At 68.7% G+C, this 13,986-nt stretch overlaps 1 protein-coding gene and 1 long non-coding RNA gene across 2 annotated transcripts in view; both read left to right on the forward strand.

The window, feature by feature from the left end:
* CFAP74 (cilia and flagella associated protein 74) overlaps positions 1 to 5,054 on the forward strand; it is a 115,811-nt gene extending 110,757 nt beyond the window's left edge. The window contains 10 exon segments of the mRNA XM_071217179.1: positions 412 to 556; positions 839 to 1,018; positions 1,020 to 1,094; positions 1,201 to 1,356; positions 2,188 to 2,317; positions 2,391 to 2,545; positions 3,784 to 3,916; positions 4,031 to 4,161; positions 4,345 to 4,479; positions 4,652 to 5,054. Of these exon segments, the coding sequence (XP_071073280.1) occupies positions 412 to 556; positions 839 to 1,018; positions 1,020 to 1,094; positions 1,201 to 1,356; positions 2,188 to 2,317; positions 2,391 to 2,545; positions 3,784 to 3,916; positions 4,031 to 4,161; positions 4,345 to 4,479; positions 4,652 to 4,753 (1,342 nt within the window). The 3' untranslated portion in view covers positions 4,754 to 5,054.
* Positions 5,055 to 11,426: 6,372 nt separating this feature from the next.
* On the forward strand, positions 11,427 to 13,107 carry LOC131279926 (uncharacterized). The gene is made up of 2 exons (XR_009187431.2): positions 11,427 to 12,008; positions 12,628 to 13,107. It is a non-coding gene; the product is annotated as an uncharacterized lncRNA (long non-coding RNA).
* Positions 13,108 to 13,986: the final 879 nt, after the last annotated feature.

The raw sequence follows: 13,986 nt of genomic DNA on the forward strand, positions 1-13,986 counted from the left end.
TGCCCCTCAAGCAGGGACACGCTCCCGCCCAGACCCGCCCCGTACAAAGGCCCTGCCCCAAGCCCCGCCCAGCCTCAGGCCACGCCCCAGACCACGCCCCTGTACAGAGGCCCTGGGCCCAGGCCACGCCCCCTATCTCAGGCCCCAGGTCTCGCCAAGCCCCGCCCCTGTCTCAGGCCACGCCCCATGCAAAGGTCCTGGGCCCCAGGCCCCGCCCCTGCCTCAGGCCCCGCCCAGGCCCCGGACCTCATCCCAGGCCCTGCCCCCCAAGTCCCGCCCCTGGGCGCTAGCCCCGCCCCTGCCTCAGGCCCCAGGCCCTGCCCCTGTGCAAAGGCCCTGCCCCCCCAAGTCCCACCCCTGGGCCTCAGGCCCCGCCCCAGGCTCCACCACACCCCCGTCCCCCACTCCCAGAACCCAAGCCCAGGTGCTGCCCTCGCCCCTGCCCAGGCCCCGCCCCATCTCCGGCCCGCCCCTGCCCCCGCCCCACCCTGCCCCGTACAAAGGCCCTGCCCCCAAGCCCCACCCTGCCTCAGGCCACGCCCCAGACCACGCCCCTGTACAGAAGCCCTGGGCCCAGGCCACGCCCCTATCTCAGGCCCCAGGTCTCACCAAGCCCCGCCCCTGTCTCAGGTCACGCCCCATGCAAAGGCCCTTGGCCCCAGGCCCCTCCCCTGCCTCAGGCCCCGCCCCAGGCCCCGGACCCCATCCCAGGCCAAGTCCCGCCCCTGGGCCCTAGCCCCGCCCCTGCCTCAGGCCCCAGGCCCTGCCCCCCCAAGTCCCACCCCTGGGCCTCAGGCCCCGCCCCAGGCTCCGCCACACCCCCGTCCCCCACTCCCAGAACCCAAGCCCAGGTGCTGCCACCCCTGCCCCAGGCCCCGCCCCATCTCCGGCCCGCCCCTGCCCCCGCCCCGCCCCGCCCCGTCCTCTGGAAGCCCGCCCCTCCTCCGGCTCCCCCTTGACGCCTGCGCAGGTGGAGTTCTCCGTGCTGAACCCCCACGGCCCTTTCCTGCTGCTGAACCCCCTTCAGCCTGCTGCGCGCGGGCGAGGTGCAGGTGCTGGTCCTGTGCTTCTCCCCAAGGAGAGCGCCCTGGTGAGTGCGCGGGCGCAGCGCCCAGACTGCCCCGAGGGCTGGGGGTCCACCTGCACCCCGAGACCCCCCAGGGTGCCGCTGGCCACAGCTAAGGGGCACGGCTTCGCCAGGCCCAAGAGACGCTGGAGATGGTCAGCAAGAGGGGCAGGCTGGCGCTGACGCTCGTGGGCACCGGGCTGGCATCCACCATCACCTGCTCCATCGAAGGCGACGTGCTGGACATGGGCTACGTGATCGCCAGAGAGTCCGTCTCCTCCAGCTTCAAGGTGAAGGCCACGGGCAGCCTTGGCCCCAGGGGGGGCCAGGCCCGCGGCAAGGGGTGCAGGGGGCATGCACAGCCCGCCCCACCCCACACAGGTTGGCAGGGCCCTGGTGCCCACCTTCCTCCACCCCAGCCACCCACCCCCTGGCGCCCCCCGCACCCTTCCGGCCTCTGCTGGCCCTCCACTGCCCTTCTGGTCACTTGCTGAGTGACGCACTTCTTCAAGCTCAGCTCTGGCACCGCTGGTTGGGGGACACAGACCTCCATGGAGAGGCCACACCATCTCTGCAGGAGGCTGGCTTGTCTCCAGGGACAGCCCCACAAGCCCCAGGCTCAAGCGCCTGCCTGGCCAGGGACCCTGCGCCCTGCTTAGAGGCACAAGTGTTTGCCTTAGGAGCTGTGTCAGGAGGGGGACGTGAGGGCAGTGGTGAGACGGGGTTCCGCTGAAGTCCAGCCTAAGCCCGACCTCAGGGACACGGGGAGGACACGTGGAGGACACGTGGCACCACGGAGTGGTCCCCTGGCAGGCACCGGGCCACCTCTTCCTCTGCATTCACAGCTGCAGCCCCTCCCCTGGGCAGGGCGGGGAGCTGGGTGCAGCCGCAGGGTAAGGGGGCCAACGTCCCATATCAGTGTTGTCACCGAGACAAGGAGATGCAAAACGGAGTGGAGTCCCCGCTAAGGGTGGCCCCGGGACAGGGCTGAGCTGCTGACCCGGAGGGGCCACCCCGGCGCTGTGCTGGGACTTCTCCAGCAGTTGGGGGACAGCCCCAAGCGTGGGCTGGGGGGGGGCGGGGGGGGCTGGCCGGCTGACCCGGAGCCGTGCTCGCTGCAGCTGCAGAACAGCTCATCGCTGCCCATCAAGTTCTCCATGAGGCTGGACAGCCTGGGCCCCGCCCGCAGCCAGCACCAGCAGCAGCTGCCGCAGTTCCTGCTCTCGCGCTCCCAGAGGACCAACGTGGTGGGTGAGCGCAGGGGCGGGGTCCGCGGGGGGCGAATGGGGGGGCAGAGCGGCCGGCCACACCCCGACCCCCGCAGGCACGCAGAACTACAGCGGCCAGAGCGTCTTCAGCGTGGCCCCCATCGAGGGCGTCATCGACCCCGGGAGGGGCCAGGACTTCACCGTGACCTTCAGCCCAGACCACGAGAGCCTGTACTACTCCGACCGGCTCCAGGTGTTGCTCTTTGACAAGGTGCGGCACAGCCAGGACCCTCCGCCAGCCCCCTCCACCTGGCCCCTCCACCCGGAGCCCCTCCACCTGGGCCCCCCTCCACCTGGGCCCCCTCCACCTGGGCCCCTCCACCTGGGCCCCCTCCACCCGGAGCCCCCTCCACCTGGGCCCCTCCACCCGGAGCCCCCTCCACCTGGGCCCCTCCACCTGGGCCCCCTCCACCTGGGCCCCTCCACCTGGGCCCCTCCACCTGGGCCCCCTCCACCCGGAGCCCCCTCCACCTGGGCCCCTCCACCTGGGCCCCTCCACCCGGAGCCCCTCCACCAGGGCCCCTCCACCTGGGCCCCTCCACCTGGGCCCCTCCACCTGGGCCCCCTCCACCTGGGCCCCTCCACCTGGGCCCCTCCACCTGGGCCCCTCCACCCGGAGCCCCCTCCACCTGGGCCCCTCCACCTGGGCCCCTCCACCTGGGCCCCTCCACCCGGAGCCCCTCCACCAGGGCCCCTCCACCCGGAGCCCCTCCACCTGGGCCCCTCCACCTGGGCCCCTCCACCTGGGCCCCTCCACCCGGAGCCCCTCCACCAGGGCCCCTCCACCCGGAGCCCCTCCACCTGGGCCCCTCCACCCGGAGCCCCCTCCACCTGGGCCCCTCCACCTGGGCCCCTCCACCCGGAGCCCCTCCACCCGGAGCCCCTCCACCCGGAGCCCCCTCCACCTGGGCCCCTCCCCCACCAGCCCCTCCACCCAGAGCCTCCACCTGGGCCCCTCCACCTGGGCCCCTCCCCCACCAGCCCCTCCACCTGGGCCCCTCTACCTGAAGCCCCTCCCCCACCAGCCCCTCCACCTGGGCCCCTCTACCTGGAGCCCCTCCCCCACCAGCCCCTCCACCCGGAGCCCCCTCCACCTGGGCCCCCCCTAGAGCCCCTCCCCCACCAGCCCCTCCCCCCATAGCCCCTCCACCTGGGCCCCTCCACCCAGAGCCCCCTCCACCTGGGCCCCCTCCACGTAGGTGGAGCTCCTCCACCCAGAGCCCCTCCCCCACCAGCCCCTCCCTTGCTGGCCCCTGGCTGAGGTTTCCCAGCCCCCTCCTCAGAGGGCCTCCATCAGCGGTCAGGGGCACTTTGCCTGGGGGTTCTGCGCAAGGTGGGGGCCATCAGGGTGGAGGGACCCCACGCCCTGGGTGCCCACAGGGCCCGCCCTCCCCGAGTCAGCCCCCCAGCCAGAGCTGCAGGGACAGGGCCAGCTCCCCTCGTTCCCAGAAAGTCGCGCACCAGGTGCTGCTGAAGGGCGCAGCGCGCGAGCACATGATGTTCGTGGAGGGCGGAGAGCCCCTGGACGTGCCTGTGGAGTCCCTGACCGTGAGCCCGGCCTTCGACCCGGAGCACAGAGAGGGTGAGCCAGAGGAGCGAGGCCCTCCGGCCGCAGGCCTGCAGGGCACCGCCTCCCAGGGGACCCCGGCAGCCCCGCCCCTCTGCCACTGCCCCCAGCCAGGCCCTCCCTCTCCAGAGGCCGAGGAGCTGAAGGCCATCCTGGTGACCCTGAACTACGTCCAGCTCAACACGGACACGCCAGCGCCCCCGGCCACCCGCGAACTGCAGGTGGGCTGCATCCGCACCACCCAGCTGTCCCCGAAGAAGGTGAGTGCAGCGCGGCCTGGGGGCGGCCCTGGGCCCTCCTGGCCGTGGCCTGAGCCTGAGTGGGTGAGCAGCCCGCTGGCCACTGCTGAGGGGCGGGCAGACTGGGCACCCCTCGGCCCGCCCCCCACCTCCTGGGAGCGGCGCCCAGCCCCCAGCCCGCCCAGCGACCCCCGCATCCCGCAGACGGTTGAGTTCAGCCTGGACGGCGCGGCGGCCCTGCAGCACAGGGGCTTCTCCATCGAGCCCTCCCGGGGCTTGGTCGAGCGCGGCCAGACCAAGACCATCAGCATCTCCTGGACGCCAGCAGCAGACTTCGACGTGGGTGCCCGCCTCCCAGGGTGCCTCGGGCAGCCCTGCACCTCGGCAGGACGCCTCCGCCCCCAGGGAGCAGGCGCGGGAGCCGGGCCCTGGGGCAAGGCGGGGAGGGCGGTGGGTGAGAGGGCGCTCCTGGCCTGGGGCCTGTCAGCTGAGGGTGCCCCCACCCCTGCAGCCGGACCACCCGCTCACAGTGTCAGCCCAGCTCCAGCTCCGGGGCGACGTGAAGGAGACGTACAAAGTACTCTTTGTGGCCCAGGTGGTGAGCGGCTCCTGAGGCCACCGGACGGCCCACAGGGCCCCTGGCAGACCCCTGCCCCCTTCAGCGCCCCCCAGGACGCGGGGTCAAAGGGGCCGCCCCCTGCACCGCCCCCTGGCCGCAGCTCCTGGGACCCCGCCCCCATCATGCCCACTGCCTCCACCCTGGCAGCTCTGGGCCCAGCCCATCCTCAGCCCCTGAGCTGGAAGCACCACTGAGGCCCGTCCAGCTCCCAGCCTGCCCCAGCGGAGCCCCTGGCCCCACCAGCCTCCGCCCACCCCCCACCCCCAGACCAGGCAATAAACCGCCTCCAGCTGCCACCGCAGGCCCAGTGTTGGTGACCTTCCTCGCACGCGGGCCAGCCGTAAAATGACCAACTGAGGGCAGGGGTCCTGCAGGGGTCTCGCCGGACACCAAAGGAAGCCCAAGTCTGGAACGTGGGGGGAACAGCCAGCAGGGCCGGTGGCAGAAGACGGGGTGCTGAGAGGCCCGGGGGGCTCCGAAGCCCAGCACGTAGCCCCTAGGCCCTGCTGACCCCCGAGGGCTGAGCTCAGCTCAGGTTACACCAGCTCCTCCCCTGAGGCCCCAGGAAGCCTCGGCGCCCACCCTGCTTCCCCCTTAGCTGAGCCGGGCCCTGGCCTCCTGGGCGCCCACCCACCCTGCTCGGGAGAGGGCCCCCCAGCCTGCCAGGGGCCCCTCCGCGCTCAGGTGGTGCCCAGCACACACCCTGCCAGCCCCTGCCCCGGGGGGGCTGCTGGACGCGGTCCACTCAGCCCGGCCCTCCTTGCCCAGGCCCAGCACCCCTGCCCACCCCATGCCAGCACGAGGGCAGCATTCGCAGCCTTCTCTGGGAAGAGCGGCAGGGGTCCCTGGCCTGCTCCTGGCCCCGGGCCTGGGACGCTGGCCTGAGCCACCTCAGTCTCCCAGGCCTCCATCCAGGGGCAGCCCTTTGGAGGGGGCAAGCCCACTCTCGTCCACACTCTGGCCCCGCCTCTCCCCCAGCTGGCCGAGGGCCCCGCCAGGTCCTGCAGGAGGACAGGGCTCCCATCCCCGGGCTCTGGCCCTGGCCTCCTGCCTCCCCCACCCTCCCTGGAAGGCTGCAGAGGGGCCAGCTCAGCAGGTTCTGCCTCGGGCCAGTGGCCCCGGCTGAGGAGGCAAGGACAGCTTCGGGCAGAGCCCGGCCAGCTGGGCAGGGAGCAGGTGTCTTGGAGGCCCGGGGGTCAGGCAGCCGTCACCTGCAGGTGCCACATCGTGCCTCTGGCCAGGCGGGAGGTGCTCAGCCTCCCTGGACCAGTGGGAGCGGCCGTGCTGGGGCTCCCACGGGGAATAGAGGGCCAGAGCTGCGAGCCCGGGGCCTGACCAGGGCCGGGGACATGGGGCAGGGCAGTCCTCCTGGAAGAAACGGTGTAGGCCCTGCCCCCAGAGGGGACGCACAGCCCATGTGCCCAGGGCACTGCGTGGCCGGCCCTGCAGCCTGCTTGCGCCTCCCCTCCCCCTCCTTGCCTCATGGGGGGTGCCCAGGCACAGGATGCCAGGGACAGTTTGTCCCAGGCATGAGCCAAGGCCACCACTGGCCAACCCTGGAGAGCAGCTGGCCGGGGAGCCTCCAGCTGGAGAGAGGCTCTTAGCCCACCCCAAACCCGATCGTTCCCCAGAGCAGGTGCCCCACGGCCACGTTGGTTCATGGTCAGGCTTGCCCCCTGCCCAGGCTCTCCTCTGGCTGCCATGGGGGGGACCTGGACCGCTAGGTGTGGCTCTGCTGCCCCCAGGGTGCTGTGCGCCCAGCCCCACCTGCTGCCCCGGGCAGCCTCGGACAGCCCCCCGCGAGCCCCCACAACCTGCACCCGACAGCTCCGTGCAGTCCCACCTGCTGGGAGGCGGACCCCGAGCCCACAGCCTGTGCGCCCTCGAGCTACCTCCCTGCCAGGACGAGGCCGTCAAGATAGCCAAACAGCGGGGGCCGCCCCCCGCACCCGGCCCTGGCTGTACCCCGGGCTCCGAGCCCCACATACAGGTGCAGAGCGGGGCCCCGCCTGCCCACCACCCTCCTCCTGGGCGGCCCCCGGCCACGCACCACGCCAGGCCCTGGGCAGGCCCCTGGAGCCCTCGGACCAGAGGAGGCCCCGGGGCCCAAGCCTCGGCACTCGTGCGGCTGCGGGGTCTGCAGCTTTCCGGAAAGAACAAGGCTTGTATCCCAGTGGTCTCTGCCTGCACAAAAGGAGTTTTGGGCGCCTTCGGCGCCACAGGGTGGTGTCCTAAGGGCCACGGCCGCCCAGTGGCCGGCATGGGTGAGTGGGGGCGGTGTCCAGGGTCACAGCATCCATGGTCCAGCCATGGGGATGGAAGCCCCCCGCCCTCTCAGCCCCCTGATCCCAGGACAGTGAAGTACATGGGGAGTCAGGACAGACCATTCACCGGGCCCTGGGCTGCGGGTGCAGGAGCCGCCAAGGCCGAGCCGCTCCCCTGGGCCAGCTTGAGGGACACTCTGGTCATCAGGCCACGAGCTCTGGGGGCAGAGGGACAGGGCAGTGCCCATCCTGGCCCCCCGCCCGCACCCTATGCACCCTTGTAGTTGACGGTCCTGTCACCGTCCTTGCCGGCCTCCACCTCATGGAGGGGCTCGCGGCTGCCATGAGCACGCACCTGCCCGATGGGCAGTGAGCCGCGGCCGCCGGCCCATGTCCACACCCCCCTGCGCCCGGCCTGCCTGCACCCCCTGGCCCACGCCTTGCCTGCCCACCAGTCCCTGGCCCACCCCAGGATGCTGATGCCCCAAAGGGGGCCCCAGCAAACCAACAAATGCTGGCATAAAGGTTTTCCCCCTCCCTTCCCTCCAAGCTCCTAAAACAACGCAGTAGGAATCTGGAGTAAGACCATTTCTGTGCCGCTGGCCAACATGCACGACCCCAAAGTCCACCTGAGAAGAAGCCGGCCGCTGCAAATGACCAGGCGGTGGGGCCCCAGGGACCCCCAGGAGCCCGAAGTCCCCGCTCTCAGGCCTGCCTGGAAGGGGCTGTGCAGGGAGCGGTGACCCCAGACCCGTCTCCACAGGGGCCACGGGCGCAGTGTCTGGGCACCTTGAGGACGCAGGTGGAGGTACAGCTCTGAGACCCCGCAAGACATGAAGCCCCTCCTGGAGAAACAACACGCAGGGAGGGCCCCACGTGGGCCTGGCAGGACAGTGGCACTCACCTCCCCGAGGCCACCTTCCCAGGCACCCCGAGGCCGACTAAGTGGGTGGGACGTAGGGCTGGGCACGCAGTCGCAGGCGGGACACCCCCTCCGGGCCTCTGCAGTGGTGGGCCAGGCCGGGCAGTCCTGCGGCGCGGCGACCTCTCTCGCCCAGCAGCCTCCACAGCCCTTGCACGCCTGGCACACACACCAAACTCCATCCCAGGTGCTGCCTCTGGAAGCCCAAGTGGGCCAGCTGGCCCATGGTCAGGGCAGGCGGGGACAGAGCGTGGCAGTGGAGCTCCTCGCTGGCACATGCCCCTAGGGCGGCTCAGCTGGTGGCAAAGCAGGAGGGCAGGGGGGCACGCACGAAGGGATTGGCTGGTGCAAGCACCACGGGAGAAGCTCTCCAGAAGAGCAGAAACGGTGAGGGAGGGTGAGAACAGGAGCTTGAGTCTGGGTGAGTGCCAGGGGTGAGTGCCTGGGGGAGCACCAGGTGTGATTGCCAGGTGCAAATTCCCTGGGGGAGAGAGCACCAGGTGTGAACCACGGGGGGGGGGGGGGGGGGGAGCACCAGGTGTGAATGCCCTGGGGGAGAGAGCACCAGGTGTGAGCGCCAGGTGTGAATGCTCTGGGGGGAGGGTGCCAGGTGTGAACCACGGGGGGGGGGGGGGAGAGCACCAGGTGTGAGCACCAGGTGTGAATGCCCTGGGGGAGAGAGCACCAGGTGTGAGCGCCAGGTGTGAATGCCCTGGGGGAGAGGGTGCCAGGTGTGAACCACGGGGGGGGGGGGAGCACCAGGTGTGAGCGCCAGGTGTGAATGCCCTGGGGGGAGGGTGCCAGGTGTGAACCACGGGGGGGGGGGGAGCACCAGGTGTGAGTGCCAGGTGTGAATGCCCTGGGGGAGAGGGTGCCAGATGTAAAGCACTGGGGAAGCACAAGGTGTGAGCACCAGGGAGCCTCTCGGATCCCGTACAGCCCCGTCACTCCCCCTCCGGCAGAGCGAGGGCAGAGGGGCTGGCCCAAGCCAGGGCTTCACGGTCCAAGCAGCTGAGGTTCAACTGTGAGCGCTGCGTGAAGAGCTGGCCCCGGCCCCCCAACGTGGTGGGCAATGCAGAGGCCTCACCCCACCCCACCCCAAGGCAACATTTGTCCCCAGGGCACCCCAGGACCCCAGGCCGACAGCCAGGGCTCATTTGCAGCCTGACCCACTTGGGGCAACAGGGAATAAAGGGCCGCCCCTCGGGGCCAAGGAGCCAGAGGGCAGCACTGGGCTGTGGGGAGGGGTTCCTCAGGGCCCTGCCGACTGTGGCGGCCAGAGGCTGGGCTGGACACGCTGGGGAGCGTCCACAGCAGCTTCCTGCCCCCCCCAGGGGGGACACAGCACCTGCCACACGGTCCAGGTCCCCAGGGGCACTGAACCGCAGTGTCGCCCGCTCGGGAACGCACCAAGCTGCCTCCTTCCCTTCCTGTGCCCCAAAAAAGGGGTGCCCTCAAGGCGTGGTCTCAAGGCCTGCTTCGGGGAGCCCAGTGACAAGGTATATTAAAACAGAGAGAAAGCAGAGCCTTGGCCCACCAGACCACGTGAGGGGCGAGGGGGTGCTGTGAGCACAAGGCCCGGCGAGGAGGGGGCTAGAGATACGGAGTCAGACTGAAAAGGTAACGTGGGCGCTTTACGGTGACCACTGAAATAGGAGAAACACGTGGATAGCTTCCAAATCTGTAGCAGAAAAAAAAGCATAAAGAAAATGTGAGATGACACTGTGAATGTAATCACCGAAGTATACACGTAAAAGTGATTAAGATAGGACATTTTTTCATGATAAAATTTTTTCAAAATGTGATAAACCCAACTGAACATAGGGAGGGAGAATGAAACATAAGGAAAGCAAGATAAATAGAAAGCAGAGTAACGTAATAAAGTAAATCCAATCACCTGACAGCGCTCCCAGTGGCGAAAGCTGCAACAATTTGAGCAAAAAAATAGTAGATCATAACCTGAAGTAGACAACACATATCCCTGAGTCCATCTGATATAAACAAATGACTGAAAAAATAAAGGGGAGAGAGGGGACAACTCAGCCTTGCAGAAGATTTCCAAACACTTTATGTAGCCACTCTGCCCTCGAAGAGCGGGAGCAGGGTCCCCAGTCTTTTTATGTGCGGGTGGCACATGGTGACGCCCTTCCCAGGAGCTCTGTGTTGAAAGAAAAGAGCGACGTTCCCACCGTGGAGAAACCTGGCAAGTCCCATCTCCACCAGCCGGTCGGGGTAGAGCCCTAAGGCGTGTGGCTAGAAGGTCCCGAGATGAGATGTGACGAGAAGGGTCTCGCCTCTGTGGGTGTCCTCCAGAATCCAGCACCCCAGCTTAGGCGAAACACCCTCCAGTCGCCACTGAGGGATGCTCCACAGAACCCCTGGCCAGCCTCCTTGCAGCTCTGCAGGTCACGGAAAGCAAGGGAAGTCCCAGGGCACTCGGGAGACCTGGTGACCGCTTGTGTCCAGACTGGGGTCCCGGACAGGGAGGAGCAGGTGAAAGGACGGGCTCCGGTTAATGGTTAACGACACTGTGTCCACAGGGCGGGTTCCCTGGGACAGGTGGAGCCTCCAACGCACGATGTCAATCACAGGGGAGCTGGCCCGGGGTATAGGGAGCCCCACACCATCCCAGCGGTTTATCTGTAAATCGAACTGTTCTAATAAAGCTTATTCCTAGAAAAGTAAATTCAGATATGTTAATAATGAAAATGATGCCATTTAAAACAACTGCCATTTAAAAGACAACTTGTGAGGCTGAATCAAAAAGCAAAACCCAGACGCTTACTAAGGGCACAGACAGGGTGGAGGGGAAATAAAGTGGACGCGCAGGCCAGGCAAATTCCTTCCCGGGGAGGGGTCCCCAAATTGGCCCCCGAAGCCCCTCGGCACCCCAGGCGTCCCGGCCTCCGAACGATCCTTCCCAGCACCCTCGAACTGGCCTAAACCTCGACTGTTTAACCCCCCCGAAGGATGAGCTGACCACACTGTCGCCCACGCGCGAGGAGTTCGCACGGCCAGAAGCAGCTACAGCTGCAGCGGGGCCGCTCCCGGGAGATTTCCGTAAAAGTCTTTGGCCTGCACAGCCGCTGCGCTCCGCGGGCCGCGGATGCGTCCTGAGGGCCGGGGTCTGCGGGGCGGGGGACCCTGTGCGCCCCGCCCCGGCCCCGGCCCCGCCCCGGCCCCGGCCCCGCCCCGCCCCGGCCCCGGCCCCGCCCCGCCGCCCCGGCCCCGCCCCCGCCCCCGCCCAGGCCCCGCCCCCGCCCAGGCCCAGGCCCCGCCCCGCCGCCCAGGCCCCGCCCCGCCGCCCAGGCCCCGCCCCGCCGCCCAGGCCCCGCCCCGCCGCCCAGGCCCCGCCCGGCCCGGAAGCGCGCTCCCCGGCCGCCGCGCCGCAAGTGTCCACCAGGGGGCGCGCGAGGGTCGGGCAGGGGCCCCGGGCGGAAAGCGGTTGTGTTTCCGGTTCCGGGGCCGGGGCCGGGGCGGAGTCTACCTTACCCGGGCTTCGCCGGGTGCCGCGCGCCGTGCGTCTCGCCGCGTTGCGAGCTCGGCCTCCTCCGCGGGTCGGAGCCGCTCTCGGTCCCTCGTGTCAAAGCTCTGCCCTTTGGTCTCCTTTTCGGGTTCCCACAGTTTCTGGGCACGAAAACCAGACGTAAACGTGCCTCCATTCTCCTCTACGGCGTGGGTGGGCGACAGGGCAGGGCGCCCACTGCGGAAAAGTGGACGCGGCCGCCCTGCCTGGCTGCTCGGGCCGTGCATCCTCCCGCTCCTCAAGAATGACTGGGAAGGGGGGAGGGTTCAAAGTGAACTCTCCGTTTAAAAGCTGAGTCCGTTTTTCTAAACCACAGTGAACACAGGCACAGAAGAGGCCCCAGGCAGCCTCCGTGCTGAGCCCCCGGGATGGCCCAGAAGCAAACCAGACCTGGCCCCAGCCCGGGAGGAAGAGCAGCAGTGTCTGGACAGGTCACCGGATGCCCCAGGAGGCAGGGTGCAGGGCCGGGGGTGGGCAAGGCTGAGGAGCCCACCGCCCGGTCCAGCCGTGGGGCCCTGCTGCCACGGGCCTGCACTGGTAAACACTCTGCATTACTGATGTTGCAGGGAGGAGGGAGGCACGGGCTCGAACAGGAATGAAGGGTCCACGCAAAGGTTGAAGTGGAAGAAACCGCAAGTGGGTGGGCTGCGTGTGGCCAGGAGCCCTTGCTTTTCCCTGCAGAACTGCCCCTCCCAGGCCCTGGGGGGCCCAGGCCCACCACTCTCTTTCCTGGGCGCCACTGCAGGGCAAGGGATCCAACTCAGGACCTCGAAGGGGCCCAGTGGGTCTCATTAGGCACGAGTCTCCCAGAGAAGCCCCCATCCCCAAAGAGCACCCTGTGGACCTCAAGTTTGCACCAGGGGAGGGGGAAGCTCCTGGGTCCGTTGAGGCCTCAGCCCCACCCCTCCCTGTCCCAGCCCCTGCCCCGGGGACCATTGGTCTTGACATCCTCAGACACGGTGGGAACCCTGCGGGGTCCCTCGGTCCCAGCCCTAACGCTGCTGACTGTGGGTGACCCCGTGTCCCTCTTCCATCCAGGCCCCGCTCGTGAGGCTCACAGGTCACCCACCCACAGCCTCGCCCTCCCTGCTGCTGTAGCCTGCTCAGGGGGCTGGGTGGTTGGGGGAAACGACTCTTCCTTCCTTGTTTTTTCCAGTTTTGTTTGAACATCACGACAGGATCGTTTTGTCCACGAGCTCAAGGAGACTCTAAAATGCGTCAAGGGAAGTGGATGAGGCTCAACTGATAGAGCGTCTGCCTACCACATGGGAGGTCCAGGGTTCAAACCCCAGGCCTCCTTGACCCGTGTGGAGCTGGCCCACGTGCAGTGCAGATGTGCGCAAGGAGTGCTGTGCCACGCAGGGGTGTCCCCGCGTAGGGGAGCCCCACACACAAGGAGTGTGCCCTATAAGGAGAGCTGCCCAGTGTGAAAACAGTGCAGCCCGCCCAGGAGTGGCGCCGCACACGTGGAGAGCTGACGCAGCAAGATGACGCAACAAAAAGAGACACAGATTCCCGTGCCACTGAAACAAGCGGACACAGAACACACAGCGAATGGACACAGAGAGCAGACAACTGTGGGGTGGGGGGAGGGAAGGGAGAAAAATTAAAAATAAAATAAAATGCATCAAGAGCTCCAGGCCTCCCTGCAGCTGCTCCAGCGGACGCAGTAGCCAGAGCAGGGGCAGGAGCAGCAGCCGGGGGACCACGCAGAGAGGACCTGGCGTGCGCAGCCCCCTGCAGCAGCAGCCCTGGCCCCCCGCTCCTGCCGCCCTCTGTGGGCTTCCCCCTGCCTGAGGTCAGGGTCACCGCGGTGCCCACCAAGGCCTGGCTGCGCAGCTCCAGGGGCTGCCGGAGGGGCATCAGGGCGGGGCAGATGGCAGGACAGACAGGCTCGTAGAAACCTCCGATCCGCAGGCAGCCGGTCCTGTGGGCACTGAGCGGTTGCCCCTGGGGTGCCCAGCAGGGCCTGTCGGTCCCTTATGAGCGTCACGGCGAGAGGCTCAGGGCCCCTGGCTCCCGACGGCTGCCACGTGCCTGGCCACGCCCGCTGGCTCCCAGATGCCCAGGACCAGAGCGGGCCTCCCAGAAGAGGCAGCCGGGCCCCTGCCCCCTGCTGCTTGAGGCATGCAGCCCACCACTTCCTCGTCTTCCTCCGCCCGTGCCCCTGCATCTCCCCCAGGCCCTGCCCGGCCTCGGTTGCCCCATCCAGGAGCACACCTTGCATCACCTCCCAGGGGAGGGCCTGGCCTCGGGGACGGGATTCTCGACAAACAGGCCTCAGGGCCGCAGGGCGGGCGGGGAGCCAGCCGTGGAGACGGAGCCCCGGGGAGGCCAGGCTGACGCCCTGGCGGGCCCTGTGGGGCGGGCCCTGCTGAACCTTCAGCGCAGCCCCCCACCCCCCGCCCGCGCCTGGCCCGTGCGCAGCCCAGGCCAAGCGTGACATGCCCCCCTCGGCCTCATCCCCGCTGGTCCCAGCCCACACCCCACTGCAGCCACCTGCTTTGTTTTTAGT

The sequence above is a fragment of the Dasypus novemcinctus genome, chromosome 9, assembly GCF_030445035.2.
Source record: "Dasypus novemcinctus isolate mDasNov1 chromosome 9, mDasNov1.1.hap2, whole genome shotgun sequence".
Taxonomy (NCBI): Eukaryota; Metazoa; Chordata; class Mammalia; order Cingulata; family Dasypodidae; genus Dasypus; species Dasypus novemcinctus.